The sequence below is a fragment of the Loxodonta africana genome, chromosome 1 (genome assembly GCF_030014295.1).
Source record: "Loxodonta africana isolate mLoxAfr1 chromosome 1, mLoxAfr1.hap2, whole genome shotgun sequence".
In the NCBI taxonomy this organism is placed as follows: Eukaryota; Metazoa; Chordata; class Mammalia; order Proboscidea; family Elephantidae; genus Loxodonta; species Loxodonta africana.
Window position 1 is genome coordinate 59384573 of NC_087342.1, and position 27980 is coordinate 59412552.

Below are 27980 nucleotides of genomic sequence, written 5' to 3' on the forward strand. Positions count from 1 at the left end.
TGCTAGAGTGCGGCGCTGCCGCCGAGTCCCGGGCAGAGCGGCAGGCGGGTGGCAGGGGGGAGCTGCGGCTGCAGGGCTCAGGGGAGGGTGTGCAGGACTTCAGCCTCCCAGGGGTGGCCTTTGCCTAGTCCTGGGCTAGGTGCGAGCGGTGGCGAGGCGGCAGCCCCGCGCACACCAAAGAGGAGGCGGCAGCGGCGGCCCCAGCCATGCTGTGCTATGTAACGAGGCCGGACGCGGTGCTGATGGAGGTGGAGGTGGAGGCGAAAGCCAACGGCGAGGACTGCCTCAACCAGGTGAGGGAGAGGGGCCGGGCGGGGGCACCGAGCGCTGCCCGCTTTTCCGAGGCCCAGGGGCCTCGCGGCGGCGCCGGACGGCTGGAGACAGCGGCAGCGCTGCAGCGGGGCCCGGGGAGCGCGCCCCAGGCTCCCGGCCCGGCCCCCTCCTCCCCACCGGCCAAGGGCGCGCCGGGTGTGGGGGCGCGCAGGACGCGCGCTCGGGGACCCACGGCGCCGGGGGCGCGGGCACAGCGGGGGAACCGGGGTCTGCCACCCTGTCCCCAGTCCGGCACTTTCCCGGAAGTAGGCGGCCCGGCACACCTGCCGCAGGTGTGTGTGTGATGCCGCCTGTCGGGTCCTCGCGGGGCTTGGGCGCCACCCGCGCCCTGAGATGGGGTGGCTTCAGGCGGTCGTGGGGCCCTTGGGTTGCTTGGCGGACAAGCCGGGCCGTTGTCTCAAGCCGCTGCTCAAATGGACCGTTCACCTGCATCTCGGGATTTGCAGGTCGAGAGGACTGTTGGTTTTGGTAATCCTCTCCGTCGTTGTCTCTAGGCACGCGTTTTCTGAACAGTGAAGAAAAACAGGGCATAGTTGGCATGGCAGACAGCGAATTTGCTCCCAAGTGAAACACTGTGCTGGCCAACTCCCTATACTTGAGATGTTTGGAAAACCTCTCGTGAAGCTGAGCCGACACTTGTGGCGTGTTCCCTCAATGTGTTTGTCTTTTGGGAGTCCAGATGGTTAAAATTGTCCAGATAACCAACTGCCAGACCAGCTGTGCAGAGGGTGCTGGTGGAGGAAATGCCAGTGTGTGGAATAAGAAGGGACATGCCCCATAGAGTCCTCTCTTCAGCCTCTGTAAGGCTACTTTTTAGGACTCCGTTTTCAGTACGTGTCATTGGCCATGCATGCCCTAAGTATTAAAGGAAGGACAAGCCTCCAAACTACAGCTAGTGGTTTAGTTAGCATCACTGGAGCCTTAGAACTTTGTTTTTCCAGCTTACAAGAAGAATTTAACACCGTTGAACTTCGTGAAAAGTATGCGGGAGTCTTGGGTGGGCTTTGACTACTTGTACAATTTGCTCATCGATGCTGCGTTCATTTTGTTTCAGGTGTGCAGGCGATTGGGCATCATAGAAGTTGACTATTTTGGACTGCAGTTTACAGGTAGCAAAGGTGAAAGTTTATGGCTTAATCTGAGAAACCGGATCTCCCAGCAGATGGATGGGCTAGCCCCTTACCGGCTTAAACTGAGAGTCAAGTTCTTTGTGGAGCCTCACCTCATCTTACAGGAGCAGACTAGGTAACCAAAGACCCAAACCTGTTACTGTCGAGTCCATTCTGACTAGGTGAAGTGACGCTACAATAAATGAATGTCAAATATACCTTTGATCCAGCTTAGCAAACACTGTTGCACCTTCCCGGAGATGTTCACAAACAAACTTGTGAGTTGGTTTATAACTTACAAATTTTCCATGGCACAGCCGTTTCGTTGAGGTGAGGAAGGAACTACATAGTTGGCCTAAGGAACGTTTTCCAGCTCTTCTTTTAGCTTTTCTTGTCTTTTGTAAACTTAATGGAAGAGCAGGGTTGAAATCCTCTTAAAACACTTGGAACCAGTGCCACAGTGTAAAAAAAAAACAAAAACAAAAAAACCCCACCAAAAACAAAACAAAAAGCTTGAACTGATAGTAGGGAGATCTTCCTATTAAGCCTCTAAATGCCCGATAGTAACCTCTGCCTCAGCAGTGTTACTACCGGTCATTTGCAGACTGTTCTAACTGAGAGCAGGAAACAGTTCCTCTTGGGTTACTTAAACTTGGTCAACTTCTTCAGCCTAGTGTCAGATTACAGTGTGAAGCAATGAGCTCTATCTGACTCAGGCAGGATTTTTCAGTTTCTTGAAAAGTTAATAAAAGAGCTTTAAGGCCAGCGTAGCTGCATTCCAGTCCACAGATACATTATACATGATTGTTGAGTTTAGATGGTTGAATTTATCTCTTTCCATTCTGAAAAACCACCAGTAGTGGTAGACAACTGAACCATGTGGTTTCCTTTTTCAAACAGAAAATGTTCTCTCCCCAGGACTGATTGTAATAACTTTAATGCAAGAGGAGCCAAACTGGGAAACTGGCATTTAATATTTATTTCTGAAATGCAGGAGCCTTAAGTCTTACAGTGGCATGTCAAAAAATGAAAATGACTACTTTTAAATTCAGCAAACTTTAGGGCTAAGTTCTGATGTTTTCCTAATGCTTGGAAATTTGCCATGCACATGAAAAAATGTGTGAAAATTTTGAGTAATGATGAGTGAACAGTATCTTTTAACAGTTTTTAACATGTTATTTTTGTTTTTTGTTTTTACCAAAAATACTAATAGAAACATTTTTTGAAACATTGATTTGAATTTGAAATCTGCTTTGCCTTGTGAAGCTTTGAAGAATGAGGGAACTGTTTAATATTAGTTTCTGAAGGAAGTTGGCATATTCTTAATGCTTCTGAAAATGTCTTGCAAAATATTCAAGTGATTGCATACTTAAGATGTTTTAGTTGTCTATAATAATCCGAGTAGTTTTTGTTTTTAACTTACAGCTGATTTGTGAAAGCTTCCACTTTGCACATCAGTGTGATAATTTGCAGTTGAGTAAAAGAAATCACACGCACTCGAGAAGCAGTTACTGTCGGTCAGTCCTGACTTACAGTGGCCTCATGTGTGTCAGAGTAGAACAGTGCTTCATACATAGGGTTTTCCATGACTGATTTTTTGGAAGTAGGTCAACAGACCTTTCTTCTGAGGCACATCTGAGTGGACTCGAACCCCCAGCCTTTCAGTTAGCAGCCGAGCTCTTAACTGTTTGCGCCACCTGGCCGGAAGGGGACTCTGACACACATACACACTCTACAACTCTCTGTGTGTACATGTGTGTTCTATGTGTATGTGTGTGTGTGTGTGTGTAAGGAGTCCCTGGGTAGTGTAAACAGTTAAGTGCTCAAGTACTAACTGAATAGCTGGCAGTTCGAATCCACCCAGATGCACTTGAAAGAAAGGCTTGGTGATCTGCTTTTGGAAGGTCACAGCCTTGAAAACCCTATGGAGGGCAGTTATACTCTGCAGTATGTGGGGTCACCATGAGTCAGAATCGACTCCACAGCAACTGTGTTTTTGTTCGTTATGTATGTGTATGTATGCATGTATGTATGTATATGTGTATATCTACATAAAATCTCAGAGCATATTGGAGTTTTCATTGTGTAGCCTTATGATTTTGCGGTTATCTCAGGGCCTCTAGATGCAAACTTATTTTGGTGACACAAATTTATTTTTAAATTTGCAGAAGCTTGTAGGACCCAATACTTGATTTAAACAGTAGTAAAAATGTTGTTTTTTTGGTAATAATGTGTAACGCAGTTGTGTTATTTCATACTTGTAGCAATTCAGTCTTTAAAGTTGACTGCTAGCTGATCTTTACCTTTGCTTCTTTGCAGTTGGGTTAATTACTGTTGTTAAATCCATTTTACTCATGTGAGAAATAGAGACACTTTATGAATTGGAACTGGAATCACGTTTCCTTAGTTTTTACTTTGTTGAATCAGTCGACTTTGACCCTGGAGATTCATGGTTAATAGCACTCGAAGTCAAATAACCAGTTTGACTAGATAATTTAATGATCCTTTTTGAAAATCATATTGAAAAGTCAGTAAAGTCAAAAGTTTTTGTTTGCTCTTAAAATATTGGTGAAGTTTGCTTGCTGTTGTGGGTTTGGCTATATATAAAAAATACATATAGCTTTTGCTTTAGCAACTAGATAAAGTGATTTGTAATTAGCATTTGTAACTTTTAATTAGAATATCGGAAGTTGTCCTGAGCCCAGTTTGCTTTGCAGTTAACATTGTTTTAATGTGCATAATGGTATAGAACAAAGATATTTATCTTCCTTAATGTTATGTTTGGAAACCCTGGTGGCGTAGTGGTTAAGTGCTCCAGCTGCTAACCAAAGGGTCAGCAGTTCGAATCTGCCAGGCGCTCCTTGGAAACTCTATGGGGCAGTTCTACTCTGTCCTATAGGGTTGCTATGAGTCAGAATCAACAGCGCTGGGTTTGTTTTTTTTTTAATGTTAGCAAAAATCAGCTGGTTGATAAACTTCTTTGATGTTTCATGATTTGCCATAAAATATTTATATAAAATGCCATGCATGTGGAATTGACCTGTTTGTGCAGTGAGTAAACTCAGCTTTGACAATCCCATTATAAGAGGTGATTCTTTACCCTCTCTAAGTCATAAGGGTATATGTAGTACGCTGAAAGCATCTGAACAGTTTAAACGGTGCTGAAATAGCGTGGTCGAGTTGTCCTCTGTGGACAATTAAGGTAGCATGTTCACAGTGAGTTGGCCTAAGTGAGAGCGGTTAATATATTAGTTCTCATTAGATAGGGAGGCCACTGTGAAAACGAGGGTGGGAGGGCTGTTTGTGAGGGGAGAGCAGTGGGGACGAGGCAGCAGTTCGGCATTCTGGGCTCAGCTCTGCCACCAACTAGCATCTATACAGACTTTGAAGACTGAGCCCAGCTCTTCATCTAAAGCAAAACCCCAGGAAGGGATTGTCTTGTAAATCCCTTCTACCAATAACGTTTTCTTCTTCCCCTTCCTTGTCTTCCTCCTCCTTCTTCTTCCTTCCTCCTTGCTTGTTCCTCCTATTATTTTCTTTAGCTCTTTCCTAAGTATGAGGTCCCTGGGTAGCACAAATGGTTTATGCTCAATTAACACTAACCTAAAGGTTGGTGGTTCAAACCCACCTGGCAGCACTGCAGAAGAAAGGACTGGCCATCTGCTTCTATACAGCTTATAGCCGAGAAAACCCTATGGAGCTCAATTCTACTCTGTTTAACATATGGCCTTGCTGTGAGTTGGAATCTACTCAACGGGGATGTATTTTTTTGTTTGTTTTGGTTTTCCCTACATACATTTTTCTGAAGACAGAAAAAGCACGTATCAAGTACCTGCTTAGATTGGTAGATGACATTAATCTGGTTTCTGAATTGGGCCCAGTTTTAGTTTTGGCTCTCCTACCCTGATTGTTATATTTACTCTTGAATGGAGGCTTCAAAAGTAAAAAGAGTCTTATTTCGAGTTCAGCGATGGAGATAGCAGTTATTTTCAGCAGGTGTTTTGCCAAGCTATGGATTAAAACCAAAAGTGAAAAAAACTAATGTATTCTGGAAGTAGATCTGAAATAATAATGATCTTTGAAATCCATGTCTCTCAGTTATTTACAGCCATTCAGACTGGATTTCATCAACATTTCACAACCAGAGATTAGAGTGTATACTTCACATACAGAGCGGTAATCACAACGTCCACTGCCGATAGAGTCCTTCTATTTCTTCCTACTTGGCCGCGTTTTAGCAGAGCTGTGCGATTTTTGCTATGGACAGTCCTGCTTAGAGAAGGCTTATGAACACCTGAATTCTCTTCACCAGAAAACTAGCCCAGAACAAGGGCTCCGTGAGTCCTGGCCTAAAGGTTCACAAAAATGCTGTAATGCTGAATGTTGAATTTCTAGGAATTCCATCAAGAGTTGCAGCGAGGCCTTTCACTCAGTCCTTGTTAAGTCCTTCCATCCTTCAGATCTCAGCTCAGTCAATGCTCCCAGGAAGCCTCCCCAGCCCTGCGCAGGAAACCAGAATCTCACAAGACGGCTTGTATCTTTCCTTCATAGCGTTTAATGAGTTTATAATGCCTGTTTGGCTATTGTCAGTCACTCTAATAACCTAAATTCCATTAAACAGGGAGCTGATCAACATTGTATCCCTGGAGTATAGTCTAGCAAGCACCTGATACATATTTGTTGAACTAATGAATTAAGAATTTGGAAATAAAATGGGGTTCACTGAAACTGATAATGGAAGTTTTCCTCTAGATATTGAAATGTTTTTTAGTTCGCTTCTGTAAACTGAAAAGTTGAGGCTGTCTAAAAGGAATCTCACCGTTAATGTTTTGTAGTGATTATTTTCTGTTTAGAGCTTGTTTGGTGTTGGACCTTCTTTTTCCTTTCCCCCCTCTACCACTTAGCCTGGATCCTTTGTAAAGTTCAGATAGTTTTCAAGCTGTAGCATCTCTTTATCTCATTTCCGCCGGTTTGTAAATGGGCGGCACCAATGGTTAACACTCAGCTGCTAACCAAAAGGCTGGTGATTGAGTCCACCCAGAGGCCCCTCAGAAGGTGAAAACCCTGTGGAACGCAGTTCTACTCTGACACACGTGGCATCGCCATGAGTCAGAATTGACTTGAGGACAACTGGTTTTAAAGACTCATTAAAGTCCGTTTTTCCTGTTTTCTAACAAAAATCACTCCAAAGTGTGAAAATCTAAGAAAGATTGCATTGTTGAAACCCACAAAGCAAATGCCACGTGCAAACTGCCGGCAGATATGGTAATCTCAAACCAATTCTGAGCTGAAAACAACTGATCTAGCCATTGCCTATAAATTGTGTCCAGAGGCTTCAGGAACTTTCTCAGTATGGGTGAAGGTTTCTTACATAATTTACCTTTGTGAGAATTAGGGCTGGTAAATTCTGTAGGGGGCTGCAGCAGGATTATCTATTGTAAACCAAACCCAAACCAAATTTGTCATCAAGTCAGTTCCAACTCATAGTGATGGTACAGGACAGAGTAGAACTGCCCCGTAAGGTTTCCTAGGCTGTAAATGTTTATGAGCTACATCTTTCTCCCACAGAGCAGCTGGTGGGTTCGAACCACCAACCATTTGGTTAGCAGCCAAGTGCTTAACCGCCGCACCACTAAGGGCTCCTTATCTATTGTAAAGCTGCTATTTATGTTCTCCGTATCGATTATACGTTCAGAGTAGAATGACACATTCATCTTTTTTTTTTTTTTTTTGCATGCCTGAACACAAAATAGGACCTCAAAAAATAAAAAAGGGGAAAGCAGACTTGTCTATCAATTTAAAGAAAGTATTGAGTTTCTGAATTCTGATCAGTTTTTGTTTTTTGTTAAAAAATACAGGATATTTGTATTATTAGATGTTTATTCTAGCCAGGGAACTCATATCTGGATGTCTTCAGTCTCTTCAAATTCTGATATTAATTTGTTTTAGGTATTCAAAGAACATTAAGAAATGGATTTTTGTGTAATCAAAATGAACTTTTAATTTTGAAACGTCATTTTAAATAAAATCTGGGTCTTTCGAAGGCATTACAAAGCCAGACTCAGGCTGATGGGTGCCACACAGCTGCGAGGCCCAGTTAGGTTTTTCCGTCTGAGTCGTTCCTAGTCTCAGCGCCCTTGCACCAGCTGCAGGGCCTAGGAAGTCACTCATGATCTGAGGACAGTTACAGAGAAAATTAGGTATGAAATTCCTGAACCATCCCTGTATTGTGGGCTAAACCCTCCTGAAGAGCACTCCTGACTAATCTAGAATGTTGAGAAAGAGACATCCTTATCCCTTTGAACTACAGAATTGCCTAGATTGTCATTTGCCTGGGACAGGTCTCTATTATGAGTGAATAATTGTATTTTTCAAAAATGCAGGTTTTATGCTGTCAAGTACTAGTAGTATTTTTCTGGTGGGGGTTGTAATCAGTTTTGAAGCTGGGAAATTCCCCCACTCCCCATATGTTTAGCTGCTGTGGAGCCTAAGGGGGAGCAAGTTTATCAGTGATTTCCATTTTGTATTTTGAGCTTTGACAAGGGTCTCCTTAACCCTGAATAGAGAGCCGACGTGGTAATTGCTTGGCTGTGACAGGTTTCTCGGTTGCAAGCTCGCCATGAAGTGGCTGATGGGAGATTCATTTGACGTGTAGCTGCTCATTTGAATTCTGAACCTTGACTCTTGGGAATTTTCACTGGAATTATTTTCTCAACATCTTATGAAAATTTTCAAACATACAGAAAAGTTAAAGATTTTTAAAATGAACACACATACATTGACACCCAGATTCTACGGTGAACAGTTGACTTTGTCACATATTTATCCATTTGTTGACTCCTGTATCCATCCATTGATCTATCTTATTTTTTGATGCATTTCAGAATTAGTGCGTGTAAACACACTTCCCTCTAACTACGCATACCATTAACTAGAACTCAGTATTATGTACACTTCTTATATATTTTTTTCTTTTGAAGTAAAATTTACATGTAATCAAATGCACAAATCCTCATCATACCATTTGATGAGTTCTGACAAATGGATGTACCTGTTTAATCACAGCTCATATCAAGAGTTAGAACCTTACCATCACTCTTGAAAGTTCCTTCCTGTCCTGCCCCCAAACCCCCCTTGGCTGTCCACAACCACTACACTGGTCTGTGTTTTTCCACCATAGATTATTTTTGCGTGTTTGTAAACTTAGTGTCGATGGAATCATACAACATGTACTCTTTTGTGCCTGGCTTCTTTTGTTCAGCATAACTTGCTGAGATCCATCCATGCTGTTGGGTGTATCAGTGGGTGGTTCCTTTAACTGCTCAGCAGTAGTCCATATTGTGGCTAAGCCTGGTGGCATAGTGGTTAAGTGCTGCAGCTGCTAATCAAAAGGTCAGCAGTTGGGATCCACCAGGCGCTCCTTGGAAACTCTATGAGACAGTTCCACTCTGTCCCATAGGGTTGCTATTAGTCGTAATCAACTCGACGGCAATGGGTTTGGTATTTTTTGGTTGTTGGTGAATACCTGTTTTCCAGCTATCAGAAATAAAGCTGCTGTGAACATTCTATTACAAGTCTTTTTTGTGAGCATGTGTTTTCATCTCTTCTGAGTAAATACTTAGGAATGGGATAGCTGTGTCATAGGGTAGGTGATGTTTTTAATTGTGTAAGAAACTGCCATACCTTTCCCCAGAGTAGCTGTACCATTTAGTACTCCCTCAAGAGTGAGTGAGTCCATTTCCTCCACATCCTTGCCAGCCTTCTGGTGGGTGTGTAGTGGTGTTAATTTGCATTTCTGTAGTGAACAATAATGTCGAACACTTTTTCGTGTACTTATCATCCTTTTGTGTATTTTGTTAAGTATCTATTCAAGCCGTTTGCCCATTTTTATTGAGTTGTCTTCATTTTTGAGTTGTACAAATTCCTTATATAACCTGGAGAGCAGTCCTTTGTCAGATACATACACATACACAAACATAGGTATACATAGGGAGCCCTTGTGGCACGGTGGGTTGAGTTCAGGCTGGTAACCAAAAGGTGGGCAGTTTGAATCCACCAGCTGCTCCTTAGAAACCTGGTGGGGCAGTTCTACCCTGTCCTGTAGGGTCGCCGTGAGTCATAATCGACTCAGTACAACGGGTTTGTTTTGGTTTTACGTGTGTGTGTGTGTTTAATGTTATGTTTTCTGAATACATTTTCCCCCGTGGCTGCCTATTTTCTTTTGATGAGTAGAAGTTTTTAATTTTGGGTAAGTCTAATTTATCCATTTTTTTCTTTCGTGTTTATTGCCGACTGGGTCCTAAGAAATTTTTGCCTACCCCAAGTCATGAAGATACTCTTCTATGCGTAGTTCTAAAAGAGTTATGGTTTTAGCTTTTACGTTTAGGTCTGTGATCCATCTTGACTGATTTTTGTTTCACTGGAATTTAAAATACAAAACAAAAAATTTATATAGCAATTCTTCTTTGATTTGATAGTTTTTAAATATAACTTGGCAGAGTTTGGTTTAAAATAAACTGATGTGGCATGCATATTGATGATCCCAGTGAGTGTCTAACTAGGTGAGGGACAAACCAGCCATCAGTACGGGATAAGCCAGTTCCAGCTGTACCTTCAGGGGAGAAATATAGTCGGTTTATTGGTAACTGAGAGTTTTAAAAAACAGCTACTTAGCCATTTTCAAAAGTGTTTTAGGTTAGGTACTTAAATTTCAGGAGCCCGTGGGTGGTGCAAACAGTTAAAATGCTCTGCTGCTAACTGAAGATTGGTGGTTTGAGTCCCTGCATGGGCTTCCTTGGAAGAAAGGCCTGGCCATCTAATGTAGAAAAAATCAACCACTGAAAACCCTCTAGAGCACAGTTCTACTCTGACACACATGGGGTCTTAGTGAGTCGGAATCTACTCCACGGTAACTGGTTTATTTAAATTTTGAGTTGTAATAGTGAATCTGGAAATAGTTATTTCATATTTGTGTCACCAAAAGCTCTTCAAAGTGATGTAATTAGGAAGATCACTGGAGGGCAGTACCAAGGGTAACCAAACGATGATGAACAAATAGATGACTCCCAATTGGTTTTCTGAAAAGGTCCTTGCTTTGACTGCTAGAGGATTTCTGTATGAGACAAATCAGTGTTTAGAAAAGAGTTCTCAGATTACAGCTTGTCTGAGTCATCTAGTGCTGCTGTAACAGAAATACCACAAGTGGTTGGCTTTAACAAAGAGAAGTTTATTCCCTCACAGTCTGGTAGGCTGGAAGTCTGAATTCAGGGTGCTGGCTCCAGGGAAGGCTTTCTCTTTCTGTCAGCTCTGAAGGAAGGACCTTTTGATGCATCAGTCTTCCCTTGGTCTGGGAGTATCTCAGTACAGGAACCTCAGGTCCAAAGGACAAGCTCTGCTCCCGGGGCTACTTTCTTGGTTGTATGCGAATCCCATATCTCTCTGCTCGCTTCTCTTTCTTTTATATCTCAAAAGAGATTGGCTTAAGACACTACCTGATCTTGTAGACCTCATCAATATAATTGCTGCTAATTCACCTTATTACATCACAGTGATAGGATTTACAACATTTAGGAAAATCACATAAAATGGCAGACAATCATATAAGAGAATCATGACTTAGCCAAGTTGACAGATATTTTGGGGGACACAATTCAGTCCATGACACAACTCTTGAAAGATAAACAATCTAACTTTATTACTTCAAGCTATAAAAGGGAATTTTTAAAATAAAGGAAATCTGAAGTACTTTGAAACAAAAAACATGAAGATATGTGATTCTTTTTTAAAAGTAAGTTTTGGCATATCCTTATATTCGTCACAAAATCTTTTTTTTTAATGTCTTCCAGAACTCAACAGTAAATATGAATTTATTTGAACTCAAGATGCAGGGACATGAGTTAGCCAGAATGTTTTTCTTGGGGCTGCAAATGTGGTCCATATTGAAAATATCTGTTTTCTTACTAACTGGGTAAAACTTTGAATTCCAAGGTGTAGCCAGAAGAAGTTTCAGAAAAATGTTTAGAAAATACAGTTTGAGCTTATATCTGTAGGATGTATTCATGGGCATTGCTTAAGACCAAAAAACAAAACAAGCGTTTTTTTCAGGCCTTCTTTTAGCTTGTGATTGTAGCATGTAGCCGATACTGAATTAGATACATCATCCACTTTTTCTCTTTAGTAAGAAAGAGTTCACAGCAGCCACAACTTTTTGGACTGTATTTGCTTGTTTTGATATTATCAGTAACCTTTCACTCGCTTTACAAAAAAAGGGAGGGGAGGGGAGGGTCAACGAGCCAGACAGTTACAGGCCAGATGGCTAGAGGGAGAAATAATAAATAGGAGAAAATACTTGATTCTAAGCCATCCCTAAATATTGAACCCCCACTGGGTTCCTTGCTGGAGATTTGTTTCTGAGTGCTGCCATCCTTCCTCCTTCGTCTTGGAAAGAACACATTAAATAGAGTACTGATAGCTCCTGATAGCGGGTGACCTTTGTGCTCCTCTCCTGGGGAGCATAAAGCTCTTCACTCAAAAGCTTGCCTGTGGCTAGAGTTAATTTTGATAGGAAACTTTCCTTCACTTCGAAAGGCCGTGTTGTTTTTAGTTACCAGGGAGTCAGTTCCGACTCATGGCGACCCCATGTGTTGCAGAGCAGAGCCACCCCGTAGGGTTTTCATGGCTGTGACCTGTTGGAAGCAGAGCTCCAGGCCTGTCTTCCGATGCCCCTCTGGGTGAGTTTGAACCACCAACCTTTCAGCCTGTAGTGGAGTGCATAACCATTTGTGCCACCCAGCTGCCTCAAAAGGCTGTAAGTTTCATCAAAAAAGGAACTGTCAGACATGTCCACCCTATAACCTTAGCACAGAGTTTGGTAGAGAGGCATTACCTGGAAATGAAAAGGCTGCTTTAGGGCCTTGAAGCTGCATGAAAGGCCCTATCAGAAAGCTTATGTAAACAGTAAGGAGGAGGGTTTTTCTTGCTTACACGGGATTGTTTGTAGTCTAACCTAGAATGTGGAGTTATGTAGGCCAGTCGTCCCTCCCTCCCCTCCATTATTTAAATTCTGATCCACATGCCTAGACAGAATCAGCATTACCCTCCGGCTGCTGACCACCTGTTTCAATTTTGTTAGTGCTGCTTTGTCTTTGATTTTGACAGCTGTCTCTCCAGAAGTCGGGGTGAGTAGTTTGGGAAGAAAGTGGATCCATTTTGAAACTTTTTTTGCAGGCTGTGTTGTTGTTATTGTTAGGTACCAACGAGTCGCTTTTTGACCCATAGCGACCTCAGATGACAAAGTAAAGTGGCTCCTGTAGGATTTTCTAGGCGGTAATCTTAATCTTTACACGAGAGATGAGCCCTGGTGGCACTGTGGTCAGGTGCTCCGCTGTTAACCAAACGATCAGCATTTCAAACCCACCAGCTGTTCCTTGGGAGAAAAGACCTGGTAATCTGCTGCTGCGAAGATTACAGTCTAGGAAACCCTGTGGGGGCAGTTCTACCCTGTTCTGCAAGGTTGCTATGACTCAGAGTTGAATTGACAGCACATAACAACCATCTTTCTGGGAGCAGATCACCAGGTCTTTGTCCTGTGGAGTCTCTGAGAGGGCTCAAACCACCAACCTTTTGGTTGGTAGCTGGGCGCTTAACCATTGCGCAACCAGGCCTCGTTTTGTAGGCTATACTTAATAAAGCAGGAACTCATCTCTAACTTTATACTTGGAAAATAAGTTAAAAGATGTTTTCATATAAGCAGTGATTAAATTGAAGAGACTTTGTGGCCATACACTTAAAATCTTTCAGCACATAACTTCTTTAGCGTAAGCATGCATTCCTGATACTTTAGTTTTCTGGTAACAGGTCCTCTGGTTGAATACAGAGACCAGTGGTACATTAACCAAGATGAAGTTTACCAAATGGTGATCTAAAAAGCTTTTTTAGGTTGTAACACCATGGTTTTGTGAGAATGCTAGACTTCAGTCCTCAGATAGCTATTTTAAAACACAATATTTTTGTGATTATTTCTTTGCCCCAGCGGGGGCCCCCTCTCAGTTTAGCAGTATGTCAGAAATACTTTAAAGACTAGCAGATGTTCGGGTTAATAAAATCCATGTTTATCTTCTTTCAGCGCTGTATGTATTCTTACTGCAATTTCGCAGAGGGGTTTTGAATAAAGGAAAAAAATGTCAGTATTTGGCAGCGCTTGGTAATTTTGAATATTTCTTTAGCATTATAGAAGACAGAGACCATTGAATTTAGACAAACATTTCTTAGTTAAGGGAAGATTAATGGATCTCATCCAGCTGACATATTGGGACTCTGACTACAGACCCTTCTTATATTTCCAGCATCACTTTCTCCCACTTCCCTTTTCTCCTTCTTCTCGTGTTAGTCCCTCTACCTGGGACATTAGACACAAATGTAGTGTATCAGTGAAAGCACTGTTGGGGACTGGAATAAGGATGTCGTACTTGGTTGAAGAGGGGAACTGAGCTTATACAGTGTTCTTGGAGTTTCAGAGCGTGTTATGGATTGACTTCTGTACCCCCAAGAATGTGTGTCATCTTGGCTAGGCCATGATTCCCAGTGTTGTGTGGTTAGCCACCATTTTGTGATCTGATGTGATTATCCTAGGTGTTGTAAATTCTAACCTCTATGATGTTAACAAGGCAGGATTAGAGGCAGTTATATTAATGAAGCAGGACTCAATCTACAGAACTAGGTTGTATGTTGGGTCAATCTCTTGAGATGTAAAAAAGAGAAGTGAGTACAAAGGAGAGGGACCTCATTACCACCAAGCAAGAAGAGCCAGGAGTGGAGCGCGTCCTTTGGACCCAGGTTCCCTGCACTGAGAAGCTCCTAGACCAGGGAAAGATTGATGACAAGGACCTTCATCCAGAGCCAAAGAGAAAGCCTTCCCCTGGAGTTGGTGCCCTGAATTCAGGCTTCTGACCTTCTAAACTGTGAGAGAATAAACTTCTGTTTGTTAAAGCCATCCACTTGTGGTATTTCTGTTACAGCAACACTAGATAACTAAGAGAGTTACCAATGATTGTAATTCATTTTTTAATGGAAGGAATATTGTGACGTTCAAGCATGTTTCAGAGGCTATGACAGCTTAGCAAAAGAAATTATGCATTCACTTTTGCCGGAGACAGATTTTATAACCAAAGCCAACGTGTCCGTGCAGGTTTACGTGTTCTCTTCAGGACTTTGACAATATAGGCTGGCAGACAACGGTACCCTAGAGTTTCTAAGTGACATAAAAAAAATTTAGTAAATGTAGATTATAGTACTGTATATAACTAGAGCAGACACAAACTGAATAAAACTAAGATTGGAATATAATCACTGGTCATATGCACTTTTGCATATATTTATGGAGCTTTCTGCTGTGTGGGTACTTTAAGATTTGTCTCTGAAGTTAGCTTATGGGCAGCTATCTGTAATAGAAAAAAAAAAAACCCATTGCCATCAAGTCAGTTCTAACTCAAAGCAACCCTATAGGACACAGTAGAACTGCCCTATAGGGTTTCCAAGGACTGGCTGGTGAACTTGAACTGCTGACCTTTTGGTTGCCGTTGGGTGGACTTCAATGCATGGCAAGCCCCCGAGTGTTTCAGAATAGACTGTGCTTCGTAGGGTTTTCAATGGCTGACTTTCTTGAAGTCGATCTCAAGGCCTTTCTTCCAGGGCACCTCTGGGTGGACTTGAACCTCTAACTTTTTGGTTAGCAGCCGAATGTGTTAACCGTTTGCACCACTCAGGGACTCCTGTCAAATACTGTAATACAGGAATAAATCATTTGCATGTGATAAAGATGAAAAGGTTAGCTCTGGAAAAGACAGGGGATCCAGATGGGGGTGGGGTGAGGAGAACGAATGGCCTTCAGGACAGGGAGCAGAAAAGACTGGAGAACACAGAAGCATGGATGGGCTTGGTTTTTCCCAGGAAGAGGAATTTTTACTGGGGCATAGTGGTTAGGGAATGGCAGAGGATGAGGCTGGACAGCTGGAGGCCCAAGCATGGAGAACCTTGAGTTTCATGCGAACGACATTAGGAATCCCTTGATGGATTTTTGAGCAGAGATCTGACAAGTTAATGGGAGCAGCAGACAGCATGGAAGGTAGATTAGCATCAAGTCTAGCTGAAGAACAATCTATTCAGAGGCTATTGCCAGTTCTCTGACAACTGAGAGCTGCAAGTGGGACGGGAAGTAAAAATGGAAAGAATGGAACTGGATTTATAGAGTTCTCAGAGACAAAAAGTAGGTGGAAATAGGACTGAGTCAGAAGTGAGTCTGTGAGAAAAAAACAAAAGTGAATCTGTGCTTCCCACTGGGAGAGAAGGTGGGCTTGGGAAGGAAGAGAATGAGTTGGTTTGGAACGAGGCATCTGCATGGAGACCTCTGTGGGCTTTGGGCATTTGAATACGATTCTTCCGAGAGAAGTTGAGACTGGAGATTTGGGGGCCGTTTGAATAAAAGTGAGGATCTTGTCTTTTTTATAGAATTCCTTAAGATTATTTCAGAATTCACGTCAGGTTTTTTCTGATTGAGATCATTTCTTTTAGGAAATTAATAATGCCAAAACTTGTGTGTGATTATTTTGCAATCTGTAACTTGAATTTTACTGGACTTGTCTTAAGTAGATTTGTTTTGTTTGGATTAAGATGCCATGAGTAAATATAATCCACTTACCAGGTTTAGATCAAATATTGAAATATGTAATTTTTATTCCAGAGACTTATTTCACCTTAATTCTCATGTTTAAAAAGGTTCTCTAATGGTAGACATTTTCAGGATGACTTTTCAAATAGCTCAGTTTTCTCTGTTTAAAAGCAATAGTGAAGTTGCTCAATGGGTTGTTTGAAATCAAGAGTCAACCTCTGGTCCTAACCTCATCCTCACATTGTGTTCCAGGCATATCTTTTTCTTGCACATAAAGGAGGCTCTCTTGGCCGGCCACCTCCAGTGCTCCCCAGAGCAGGCCGTGGAACTCAATGCTCTCCTGGCCCAGACCAAATTTGGAGACTACAACCAGAACACTGCCAAGTACAACTATGAGGAGCTGTGTGCCAAGGAGCTCTCCAGCGCCACCTTGAACAGGTGAGGCTGTGGTCAGGGCTAGCGTTTGTAGTCATGGATCTCTCAAGTTTCTAAGAGCTTCCAGAAGGACATGAATCTGTGGTATATACAGATAATTTGTGAGGTCCAGACTAGGCCACTGCCCAGTTTTACCAATTATTTTCCAAAGCTTCTTTAGTCTTTTATTTCAAGAACCTTAGAAACACAGAGCATAATCCACACAAATAAATGGCCTTATGTGAAATGCCGTATAACCAGAATAAAAAAAATCTCTGACCTTTTAAGAATGCCAATCTCCTAAAGTAAATTCTATCGTGTATATTGGTATGCTTTCTTCGTATCAGCAAGAATTAAACCAAGAAGGCTAACATAGGTGTATTAGTTAACTGTTCCTGTATAACACATTACCCAGAATTTAGTGGCTTAAAACAGCAAACATTACCCCTCAGCTCTGTGGGCCATTCTAGCTGGGTCCTCCGGCTCAGGATCTCTCGTGAGGCACAGCTGTGCTGAAGGTCAGCTAAGGGAGGGACCCACTTCCGGGTTTGCTCGTGCGGTTACTGGCACGCCTCATTCCCTTGCTGCATGGACCTCTTTTTGCTTTCTGACATTGGAAGCTGCCTTCCCAGGGAGAATGGTCTAAGCCAGAGTGAGACAGATCACCCGAGATGTCAGTCACAGTCTTTCTTGTAACCTAATCTTAGAAGTGACAGTCTATCACTTCTGCCATATTCTATTCATTAGAAGCCTGTCAATAAGTCTAGCCCACACTCAAGGGAAGGAAATGCACAGGGGCGTGAAATCAGGAGGTGAGGATCATGGAGGACCATATTAGAACCTGTCTACCGCAATAGATAACAAAATGAATCCTGTATGTTCTTCTGTTGCAAACTACCGAGTAAATCCCTTATAATGCTGTATTGGAAACCCTGGTGGCGTAGTGGTTAAGAACTATGGCTGCTAACCAAAAGGTTGGCAGTTCAGATCCACTAGGCGGTCCTTGGAAAATCTGTGGGGCAGTTTTACCCTGTCCTGTAGGGTCACTATGAGTCGGAATCAACTGAACGGCAATGGTAATGCTGTGTTGTAATGAAGCATATAAAGTATACGTAGACGAATATATGAGAAGTTGCAACATATAAATTTGCATTATGTGTATTTTTAGATATTTTCCATAATTCCACCCATTCATTCTCATCCAGTTTCTTCTACTAAATATTTAATAGTTGAGATCTTAAGCGGCATCTTAGGATTATTTTACAGTAAGTTTGCTAAATAACATGCAGTTCTGAGTTTTTGTGACTCATAGGTGACAGTATCAGTATAATTTGCTGGTAAACTATGCATCATTTTCCTAAAACCACGTAGATTTTTCTCAAACAACTTCTCAAGCTAATCTCTGTGTAATTCACCGCCCTTTGGTGTCCCATAGCATTATCGCGAAGCATAAGGAGTTGGAGGGGACCAGCCAGGCTTCCGCCGAATACCAGGTTTTGCAGATTGTGTCGGCCATGGAGAACTACGGCGTAGAATGGCATTCTGTGCGTAACAGCGAGGGGCAGAGACTCCTCATTGGTGTCGGACCTGAAGGAATCTCCATCTGCACAGACGACTTCAGCCCAATTAACAGGTAACCAAGCCTTCCTTTTTTTTTTTAAATTTTTTTAGTCCTATCATGTATATAATTTTATAGCTTTGATCATGAAAATAGAAAGTGGAGAGGAATTTACTAGACAGTCATCCCTTAGTACAACCAGAATGCTCCTTAGAAACAAGGATGGCGAGACTTCGTCTCACATACTTTGGACATGCTATCAGGAGAGATCAGTCCCTGGAGAAGGACTTCATGCTTGGTAAAGTGAAGTGTCAGCCAAAAAGAGGAAGACCCTCAATGAGATGGATTGACACACTGGCTGCAACAATGGGCTTAGGCATAGCAACGATTGTGAGGATGGAGTAGGACCAGGCAGTGTTTCGTTCTGTTGTGCATAGGGTCGCTATGAGTCAGAACAAGTTCAATGGCACCTAACAACAACATCCGTTAGGAAGAAAATGCTTTACTTTTTGTGAATTAATTTTTTCAGGCCTTGACAACCATTTAATTATTTTAAGAAATGCTAACTCAGAGTGACTGATAGGACAGTTAATAATTTTCAAATAATCCCAAGAGTATGGCCCCCGGACACTCTTTTAACTGAGCATTGAAGTCACTCCTGAAGTTCACCCTTCGGCCAAAGATTAGACAGGTTTATAGGGCCAACAATAGCATCCGTGAGGGACATGCTTCATACTTCAATCATGTATACAAGACGAATGGGCACACCAGCCCAAGAGCAAAGATAGGAAGGGACAGGAAAACTGGAGGAATGGAAACAGGGAACCCAGAGTGGAGAAGGGGAGAGTGTTGACACATCATGGGGGTGGCAACCAGTGTCACAAAACAATTTGTGTATTGAATTTTTAATGAGAAACTAATTTGCTCTGTAAACTTTCACCTAAATCACAATAAAAATATATATGTTGTTGGTATGTGCTATCGAGTTGATTCTAATTCATAGCATCCCTTAGAGCAGAGTAGAACTGACCCATAGGGTTTTCAAGGAATGGCTGTCAACCTTTTGGTTAGCAGCTGTAGCTCTTAACCACTGTGCCACCAGAGATGCCCCTCCCCCCCAAAAAAGTTTATATATATATATATAGCTATAAAATAATTTTCAAATAGGTCGTTTGCTGCCATGGAAACCTCATTTTCACCCACATACTTGCACATGCATGCAAAACTTCATCTAACACATCTGTCTATACGCAACCATTTTCAGCATGTCTTTATACTCTAAGGAGTCCTTGGGTGGTGCCAACAGTTCAGGCCCTCAACTGTTAAGTGAAAGAATGATGGTTTGAGTCCATCCAGAGGCACCTTGGTAGAAAGGCCTGGCAATCTACTTCCAAAATATCAGCCACTGAAAACCCCACAGTGCGTGGTTCTACTCTTGACACATGTAGGGTTGCCGTGAGTCAGGGTCGACTCAACAGCAGCTGGTAGCGGTTATCACCTAAGGAGCAAAGTAGTCATGTGGTGTTCCCAGACCAAGTGTCTGATTTTACTGTTGGGTCACGAGCAAATGAGGAACCTGAAATGGCACCCCAGCTCTCATAAATACCTCCTTCTCCTTCTCTTCCCGCCTTTCAGGATCGCATACCCTGTGGTGCAGATGGCCACCCAGTCAGGAAAGAACGTGTACTTGACAGTCACCAAGGAGTCGGGGAACAGTATCGTGCTTTTGTTTAAAATGATCAGCACCAGGGCAGCCAGTGGGCTCTACCGAGCTGTCACCGAAACGCATGCCTTCTACAGGTACGTGCCCCTGGTGACTTTCTGCCCTCAGCACTGACCGGCAGCTCTAAGATTTCTAGGTGACAGCACAGTTCGTATCTTCTCTTGTATCCTTATGCCCACGAGTCTTCCACAGAATTTAAGAACTCAGCTGCTTTTGGACATTTGGTTCAGCGATAGGGTCCTTACTTTCCACAGAAAACACCCGTGTGTGAGCTGCACAGAGGGTTTCCGTGCTCATCTCCCACCTTACTTCCTCACCCCACCACTTCTCCTGAGATAACCGGGTGGTTGGGCCTGTTCCGCTGCCGCCTTTTGGTGTTTCCCAACAGGATGACATCAGACATTGCTGTTCTCTGAGAGCTACCATCCTGAGTCCTAACTGTATAGTCAGGGTTTTCAGTAACAATATCGATCCCCTTGTTTTAGGCAGGAGCCCTTTGAAGTAGAGTTGTGATTGTCTCAAATATTTGGAAAATGAAAGCTAAAAATTTAATTGGTAGGCAGTCTTAAGCATTTTTTATCTTAAAATAGACACAAATTGTGGAGCAGAATGGGAAACTTGTAGGAATTTTTAAGATAAAAGACTAGACTTCAAGGAAAAATTTCCTTCAGGCTATAACTGATATCCCTGGAGGGGAAGGTACCCTTTCACTTTTGCTTTATTGGAGGTACTTTGGAAACACTTGCGAACAATTGAGGTAGAATTACTGAAATTTTTAACACGTATAAAACTGGAAGGACTTCCTTTCATGCGTGCAGACAAGAATATCAAATGTCTGCTGACGTGAATCTTCTCTTTTACTACCGTGTTTTAAAGTCTAATTAGGGAATCGCCTGGGCTTTTCCGCACTGAGGCAGATGTCTGCCCTCCCCCCACAGGTGCGACACGGTGACCAGTGCTGTCATGATGCAGTACAGCCGAGACCTCAAGGGCCACCTGGCATCATTGTTTCTGAATGAAAATATTAACCTCGGCAAGAAGTATGTCTTTGATATCAAAAGAACATCCAAGGAGGTCTATGACCATGCCCGGAGGGCTCTTTATAATGCTGGCGTTGTGGACCTGGTTTCGAGGAGCGACCACAGCCCCCCAAGCTCCCCGCTGAAGTCCTCAGAAAGCAGCATGAACTGCAGCAGCTGCGAGGGCCTCAGCTGCCAGCACACCCGCGCGCTGCAGGAGAAGTTGCGCAAGCTGAAGGAGGCCATGCTGTGCATGGTGTGCTGCGGGAAGGAGATCAACTCCACCTTCTGCCCCTGCGGCCACACCGTGTGCTGTGAGAGCTGTGCTGCCCAGCTACAGGTGAGTGGGTAGACGGGCTGGCTCTTCCACCAGTGAGCAACCTCCGTCCTCACCTGGAAGGGTTCTTTATATCCGATGACTTCAGAGGCGTTCCTTGGAAATAGTTTGGATTAGCATACTAGTTTCAATAGTGGAATTGACCTGGAATCAGACTTATTTCAAGATCTGGAAAATCTTACTGTACAGATGAGGAAACGAGGTAATGCATCTAGTTAGCAGCTGGACCAAGGACCGGAACCCAGGCCTCTTGAGGCCTGGTCCAGGGTGTCCTCTCCCATTTCATGTCGCATCCCACGTCCTGACACTTTGGAGGATGGGCTTTATTATTTACTTAAAATATTTGAGAAAGAATACTTCCATTTAGGGGCTGTAGTCAAGGCTCAGTTATCCACAGGTAGGTTGTTTCCTATGTGATTGTTTGTGACTGATTTCCTTTTATTACTGCACATGCCTCTAGGTGCCTCTTGGATTGGCAAGTCAAGCTATTTAATGTTAATCTACATACAAAAAAAATAAGTAAAAGCAACTCATCTATAATAGTTTTTCCTTTCTTGTAGCTTATATTTCCTTTTACAATAATTTTTTCAGTTTGTCTTCATTTCTCAGAAGTGTTTGCTAAATGTCACTATGGTTTTATGTAAAACCAGCCCTAAATAATATCTAATCCTTTAAAAAAAAAAAAAAAACTGTTGCCGTCAAGTCGATTTCGATTCATAGCACCCCCTTAGGCCAGAGTAAAACTGGGTTTCCAAGGAGCACCTGGTGGATTTGAACTGCCAGTCTTCTTGTTAGCAGCCGAGCTCATAACCACTGTGCCATCAGGCCTAAATTCAGAACTAGTTTTTGGGCTCTACAATGGGCCAACAGGATGCCCATGTCATTTCTAAGAGTAAATTATTTTGCTCCGATGAGTTTTTTCCTCAGGAGCAGTCATGGATTTGTCCTTCTATGCTCACATATACTTATCCTTGTGACTAAGGCTGCCCTTATGGCCAACAAGGGGCACGTGATCGCACAAAGCCAGCCAGGAATGTGGGCCTGTTACCTGTGACCAGGAACAGAGCCATGCTCACTGGCCATGCTCAGGCCGATAACATTCATTTGAGCCAAGAACACACAGTCTCTGGAAGGGTTTCTTGTATTACTGACCAAGGTGTGTTACATCTGCTTATGTAAGGACCACAGCCTGCAAAGAAAGATGTCTCTAGTAATTGCTTCACTCACTATGCCTTGGTTAGAGATTGACTAAAATCCTAACTAATTTTCTTCAGTTTGTACTTTTTGCTGTTTATAATATTGTCAATCCCTTGTAAAGTATAAATGTTCAAATCTGTTAGAAAGCAAAGATCTCTGTAGTTACAGGCTAGAATTAATTACGAGCAATGCTTATTTAGAAAGCCTAATATGATATGGACCAAAGGTGAACACTGAGGACCCAGATCCATAAACATATCCTAACAGGTGTTGTGGCCTCTCTTTTTCAGTCCTGTCCGGTCTGCAGATCGCATGTAGAACATGTTCAGCACGTCTACCTTCCAACCCACCCTAGTCTTCTCAATCTAACTGTAATCTAATCTGTTGTGCGTTTATCTGACTTACCATGTTGCCATGAACTACACTATTATGAACTATAAAAATAATCGATTGTGGAGAAGAGAATTACTCCAACACCCATTTGCCATGTGAAGTTTAAAAAAGAATACAGCTACTCCTTGCTGCAAAAACACATCCATGCGTAGAAGCAACAACTCCAGTCATGGTGGCCAGGAAGAGCTCTGGGACACAGACACATTCCTAGGACTTTTTTTTTTCTGTAATGATGAGGTGAACGAATAGATAAAATCATCTCTGATGTCAATTAAGTGGTAGTAGAGCCAAAAAGTGAGTACCTTTTAAGAAGCTATGTTGTAAATCCGCTTAATGTACCCCAAGGTAAGTTTCCTACCTGCAGCAAATTTTGTAAGAATTAGTTTTAAGAATTTACTGGGTTCTTTTTGTATGGTCATGGAGCTCTGAATGTTTTTAATAGGAACATTTTTCTTAAAAGAAACAGTCATTGTTTTAATGTTACTTCTGTTTTAATAACTTTGTTCAAGAATGATTGGAAGGTACACAGATTTAAAAACAAATTCGGTGACTTTTACAAAGCTGACAACAGAGTTGTTAGGTTTCAATCAGTCTGGCTAGTAGAAGACAACGTGAGTGGCTTCCTATGCCTTTCTCCTCCCTCTGTCCCCCGACCAACCTTTCAATTATAAAATGCTACCAATTTGGTATGGAGATTTCTGTGGAATAGTCAAACACTCCTTGGAACTCCTTGATTTGGTGGAATAGCTTACTTTAAGATTGAAATGGGAGAACGTTTTCCTTGGGAAGGGAAACCATTGCTCACTTGGAGATGGAGCTTCCTGGTGTACAAACGATGGTAGTTCATTTCTCCCGAGCACTCTACTCCAGCCTCATCCATCGGTGTCGCTTTAGCTTGAACTCTCAAGCCTTTTATAGCCTTATCTTAAGTATCCTAGACATTGTATACTTTTTTTTTTTTTTTGGTTAAATGCTTAATATTAACTTTTGGTTATCCTGTCTGTGTGTTTTGGAAGGGTTTCAGTTCTTTTTCTTTCTGTATTCTTACATGTTTTCTACTCCCACTTGGGCATTTTGGACGCTGGTCAGCTAATAGGTTTTCTGGGATGTAGGGAAACCTAGATGACCTTATCGGGTGCAATACTAGCTAAGTTAAAGCTAGAAACCTACACTGTCACTTTACTGAGATTTCTGAGTATACTTTTCATATTGCCTTAAAGTAGCAGTAATGTGTTTATGCATTTGTTTCTTTGCACAGACATTTTGTCAAATATTAAAACTCTACTTTTTTATGGCACATATTAGCATATAAGCCTTTATTCCAAGAGGTATTTATTTTTTCACTTGTAAAAAAAATAATGTTTCCACATAAAGAACTCTGTTATATCCTAGAGAACCTCTGTCTTTTATATTCAGGATAATAAAGACTTTAAAGCAAATGTGGTGTTTGTATTGTTACAGTTATTGTTACCTAAGCCAGTATTATTCATGGCTGGTATCTAATTTGGTCCAACACATAAGATTTTAAATGTTTAGGGAATTTGGGTCTAATCGAGTAGAACATTTTACCCAGTTATCACTCGCCTATGTTTTTTTGGTTGTAAGATTGGAATGTAAGTGAAAATGGGGTAACATACATGAGCAGATGAAAAGTAAAAATTGGGAAAAGTACAGGAGGGTATTGGAGAAGAAAGGGAATAATGAAGCTGGAAGTCAAAAACTTGAAACCTAGCCAGAGCTGCTAGTATATTTCCTATTTAGGGCAGGTTAGTGCCAGTCTAGGTCCTGGTAGTTAAAGTTTCCGGTTACAGACTAGAGGATTGTGTTCTTAGAGGGTAGCTAGGCTGCTGCTGCTAGGACCTCACTGCTGTAAGCATGCCAATGTTTGCTAATTTGTGTCACCGAGGAAATGCTTTGTGGTGTAGAGAATACTACACATAATATATGTAACTGACCATTATCTGTAGCAGTTGAAGGAAGTAGATAAGTTTTTAGGAAAGAATTGAGGGAGAGGGAGAGAGTTTATTTTTTACTGTACCCATTAAGTAAAATCTCAGTCAGTTTTCTACCAATTTTTAGGAATTAATTCATCTGTTCATTCACATTTATTGAGCACTTACTAAGTAATTACTGAGCACTGGGAATGTAACAGTGATCAAGCCATGAATGATTCAGAATGTCTATGTTATATATTTGGCTTATAACATATATTCTTGTTTCTCTGGAGAAAAGTTAACTAATATTCAAAGATCACAGAATATTAACACTGGAGGGGGGTCCTTAGACATGGTAGTCTCAAATTGCTAGCTAGATGGATGGATGGGTGAGTGGAGGATGGGTTGATGTAGGCCAGGCCAACAGATGGATAAAATAACATGGTTCACCTGACTATACGATGGATTCTCTAAGCTCAGTAACTAACATGAAAATTAAACAAACAAACACTGTATACACAGGGTGATGTGTGCTGTAATAGAACTATTAAGAATATATATCTATATATACACATACAATCACATGCATATATTAGATCTATAATATAAATATATTAGAACTATAAGGAGACACAGAACATAGTGATTAGTTCTGCCTATGGGCCAAACGTAAAAGGTGCTTCACAAAGGACTTTTGAGCTGGGCCTTAACCAGGTTGACAAAGTATGGCACATGCCAGGGTTAGAAAGTAGTTTGTGGCAGGACCAACCCTGGCATGTCAGTGAAATGGTAAGACATCAGGCTCAAAAGGAACATGGTTAGAGTCATAATGGTGGGAGTCCCTGAATTCCAGATTTGGACTTGGTCTTCCACTGCCTTTGGAACAAGAAACTGTTTTGGGACAGGAGAATGGCAATCAGATTCAGCTCTCAGACAACTTGTGCAAGGAAAGGATATGATATACAAGAGCTAGAGGAGAATGGAGGCAGGGAACTCAATTACAAAGTTTTTAATCATCTGTCTTTGTAAAAAGAATGTGACAGAATCAAAAGACCAGAAGTACGGTAAGTAGTTAGTGAGACAGATTTTTTTCTGGCTTTGAATAGATAGTCTTCAACAGGTTGGACAGAGTTCCTGGGTAGTGCAAAGGATCAATGTGCTTGGCTGCTAACAGAAAGGTTGGAAGTTCAACTCCCCCCAGAGGCACCTCAGAAGAAAAGCCTGGTGATCTGCTTCCAAAAAGCCAGCCACTGAAAACCCTATGGATTGCAGTTCTACTCTGGCATACATGGGGTCACCATGCAAGTGGGATGGAAATTGAATTTTATTTTGGACATGATGCATTTGAGACACTTATTAACAGGTAAAGCTGTAAATAGTTGAAAACTTAGATGGAACTTCCAGAGGATGATAAAGAGAAGCACTTGGTAGCCATTAATTGGTATCTGAAGACATGGAGGAGAAGTATTAAAGGGGGAAGGACAATAAAGCTGAATATAGATTGAACAGCATAAAAAGTTCTTTGAGAAAGAACAGATAGATGGAAGGGTAAGAGATTGAAAGCCAATCCAGGAGACAATTTCAAAGAGGTAGGTCAGCTACATCACAAACTGACAAGGTCTAAGATTTGGGTACCAAGAAAAAGCCATGAAATGGGGCCATATTAGGAGGTTCCAGGTCCCAAGGAAGAGTGGTTACGTTTTCAGAAGTGACAAAGTCTAGAAGGGAGCCAGACTGCTGTGAGCTGAGTATGAACATGGTGCAAGGAGGTGGAGCAATAAATGAGGGTCGAAATGCATTTGGTGGTAAGGAAGAGTAATGTGGTGGTGAGGATGGTACCACAGGAGGAGACAGGGTCAAGAGCAGGATTTTGGTTTTATATTTTAAATGGGAAAACATGGGTGGGCATAGAAAAGACAGCCAGTGGAGAGGGTGAGTCAAAAGGTACAACAAAGGAATAATTGGCAAGACTGAAACTTTGAAACTCTGGAGAGCCTGAAGTCTCAAGAAGCTGTTCTGCCAAAGATATAATTCCAAGACTTGAACCAAAGCATTCTTTCATATTTTTAGAGGGTTACAAAAATTAGTGGTGAAGCTAGGAATGTTTTTCCCCACCCTAGTCCATTACAATATGTATGCTCTGTATTTATCCTGTCACGAGAGGAGTTCAGATGCAATGCTAGTGTATTCTGAGGGTTGTCCCCTTAACTCTACCACTGAACACTGAGGGCCAGAAGCACCACAGGAGACTACACTTGGGTAAAGCATGAACTCTTCCAAGAAGAACTTGAGAAAGCAGGACCCTGTAGAACAGAGGTTTGGGCAAACTTCTAAATGCTAGCATAGGAAAAAGTACATGCATGAATCGCTGTAAATATGCCTGAAGAAAGAGGTATGCGAAGGATACCTGGGTATTTAGAGAGCTCAGAACAAACTAGGCAGGCTAAAGCTTTTATTATAGTTTTCTCAAGCAACAGAAAAAGAAGGCTAAATGGAGTTTGGGCACTATCAAAATTTAATATCAAATGCAGCCATATTTACTTTTCCTATTGCTACTCATATTTGATGCCTTCTCACAGAAATCCTAAAACAATTCCAAATTATCCATATTTGCAAAATCTCCTTGAGCCGGGTTTGTAAAAAACTGCAAGACACTAAAGAGGTAGCCTTATTCCTTTTAAAAATAAAACTATGTCAGGACCATGTGAATTAAATTACACAGCTTCAACACACCTGCCAGTTGCTTAAAAAAAAGGCATGTCAAGCACTGGCTAAACACCTGTTGTTCATAAAACTTGTGCTAGTGCTAAGGGAAGAAAAAAAAAAGTGCAAGCCCTTCCATCAAGGAGCCATTTCTTCTATTGAGAAGGAAATACCTACGCACAATTAGTGAGAAAAAAAAAAAAAAAGACGATAGCTCTAAAACCATATTATATATGTATTCCTGTAATTTTACATCATAGACACTTCATAAATATTTAGAGAGTGTGAAGGAAGGAGATCGTGATTGGGTGAACTGAGAAAGGCTTTTTGATGTAGCTAAGTCTTCCTTTGTCTGAAGCAAGGGCAGAAGTTACAGTGGTGAGAAGGAAAGCAGGGCACGAGAATGTGGAAGAGCCCATGGGAGAGAAGCAGAGGGTACGACAGAGAAGACAGGAAGAAAGTGGAGCCAGTCCGTAGAGAGACTTGGCTGCTGGAGTAGAGTTTGATTTGATGAGTATGTAAAAGCCACAGTAAGATCTTTATTCATTTGATTCATTCATCGTTTACTCATTAACTTAGGCATAGACTTATTAAT

At 41.9% G+C, this 27980-nt stretch overlaps 1 protein-coding gene across 3 annotated transcripts; it reads left to right on the forward strand.

Moving 5' to 3' along the window:
• MYLIP (myosin regulatory light chain interacting protein) lies at positions 1-27492 on the forward strand. Of its 3 annotated transcripts, XM_064280969.1 has the most exons (7): positions 4-293; positions 1388-1578; positions 16360-16545; positions 17957-18154; positions 19715-19879; positions 20741-21161; positions 22646-27478. In XM_064280969.1, the coding sequence occupies exons 1-7, from the start codon at positions 207-209 to the stop codon at positions 22733-22735; spliced, it is 1338 nt and encodes a 445-aa protein (XP_064137039.1). In that variant the 5' UTR covers positions 4-206; the 3' UTR covers positions 22736-27478. The 3 variants fall into 3 exon arrangements, with proteins under 3 accessions (XP_064137049.1, XP_064137044.1, XP_064137039.1); XM_064280979.1 differs by lacking the exon at positions 16360-16545 and having other exon boundaries at positions 1-293; positions 22646-27492; XM_064280974.1 differs by lacking the exon at positions 19715-19879 and having other exon boundaries at positions 2-293; positions 22646-27490.
• Positions 27493-27980: the final 488 nt, after the last annotated feature.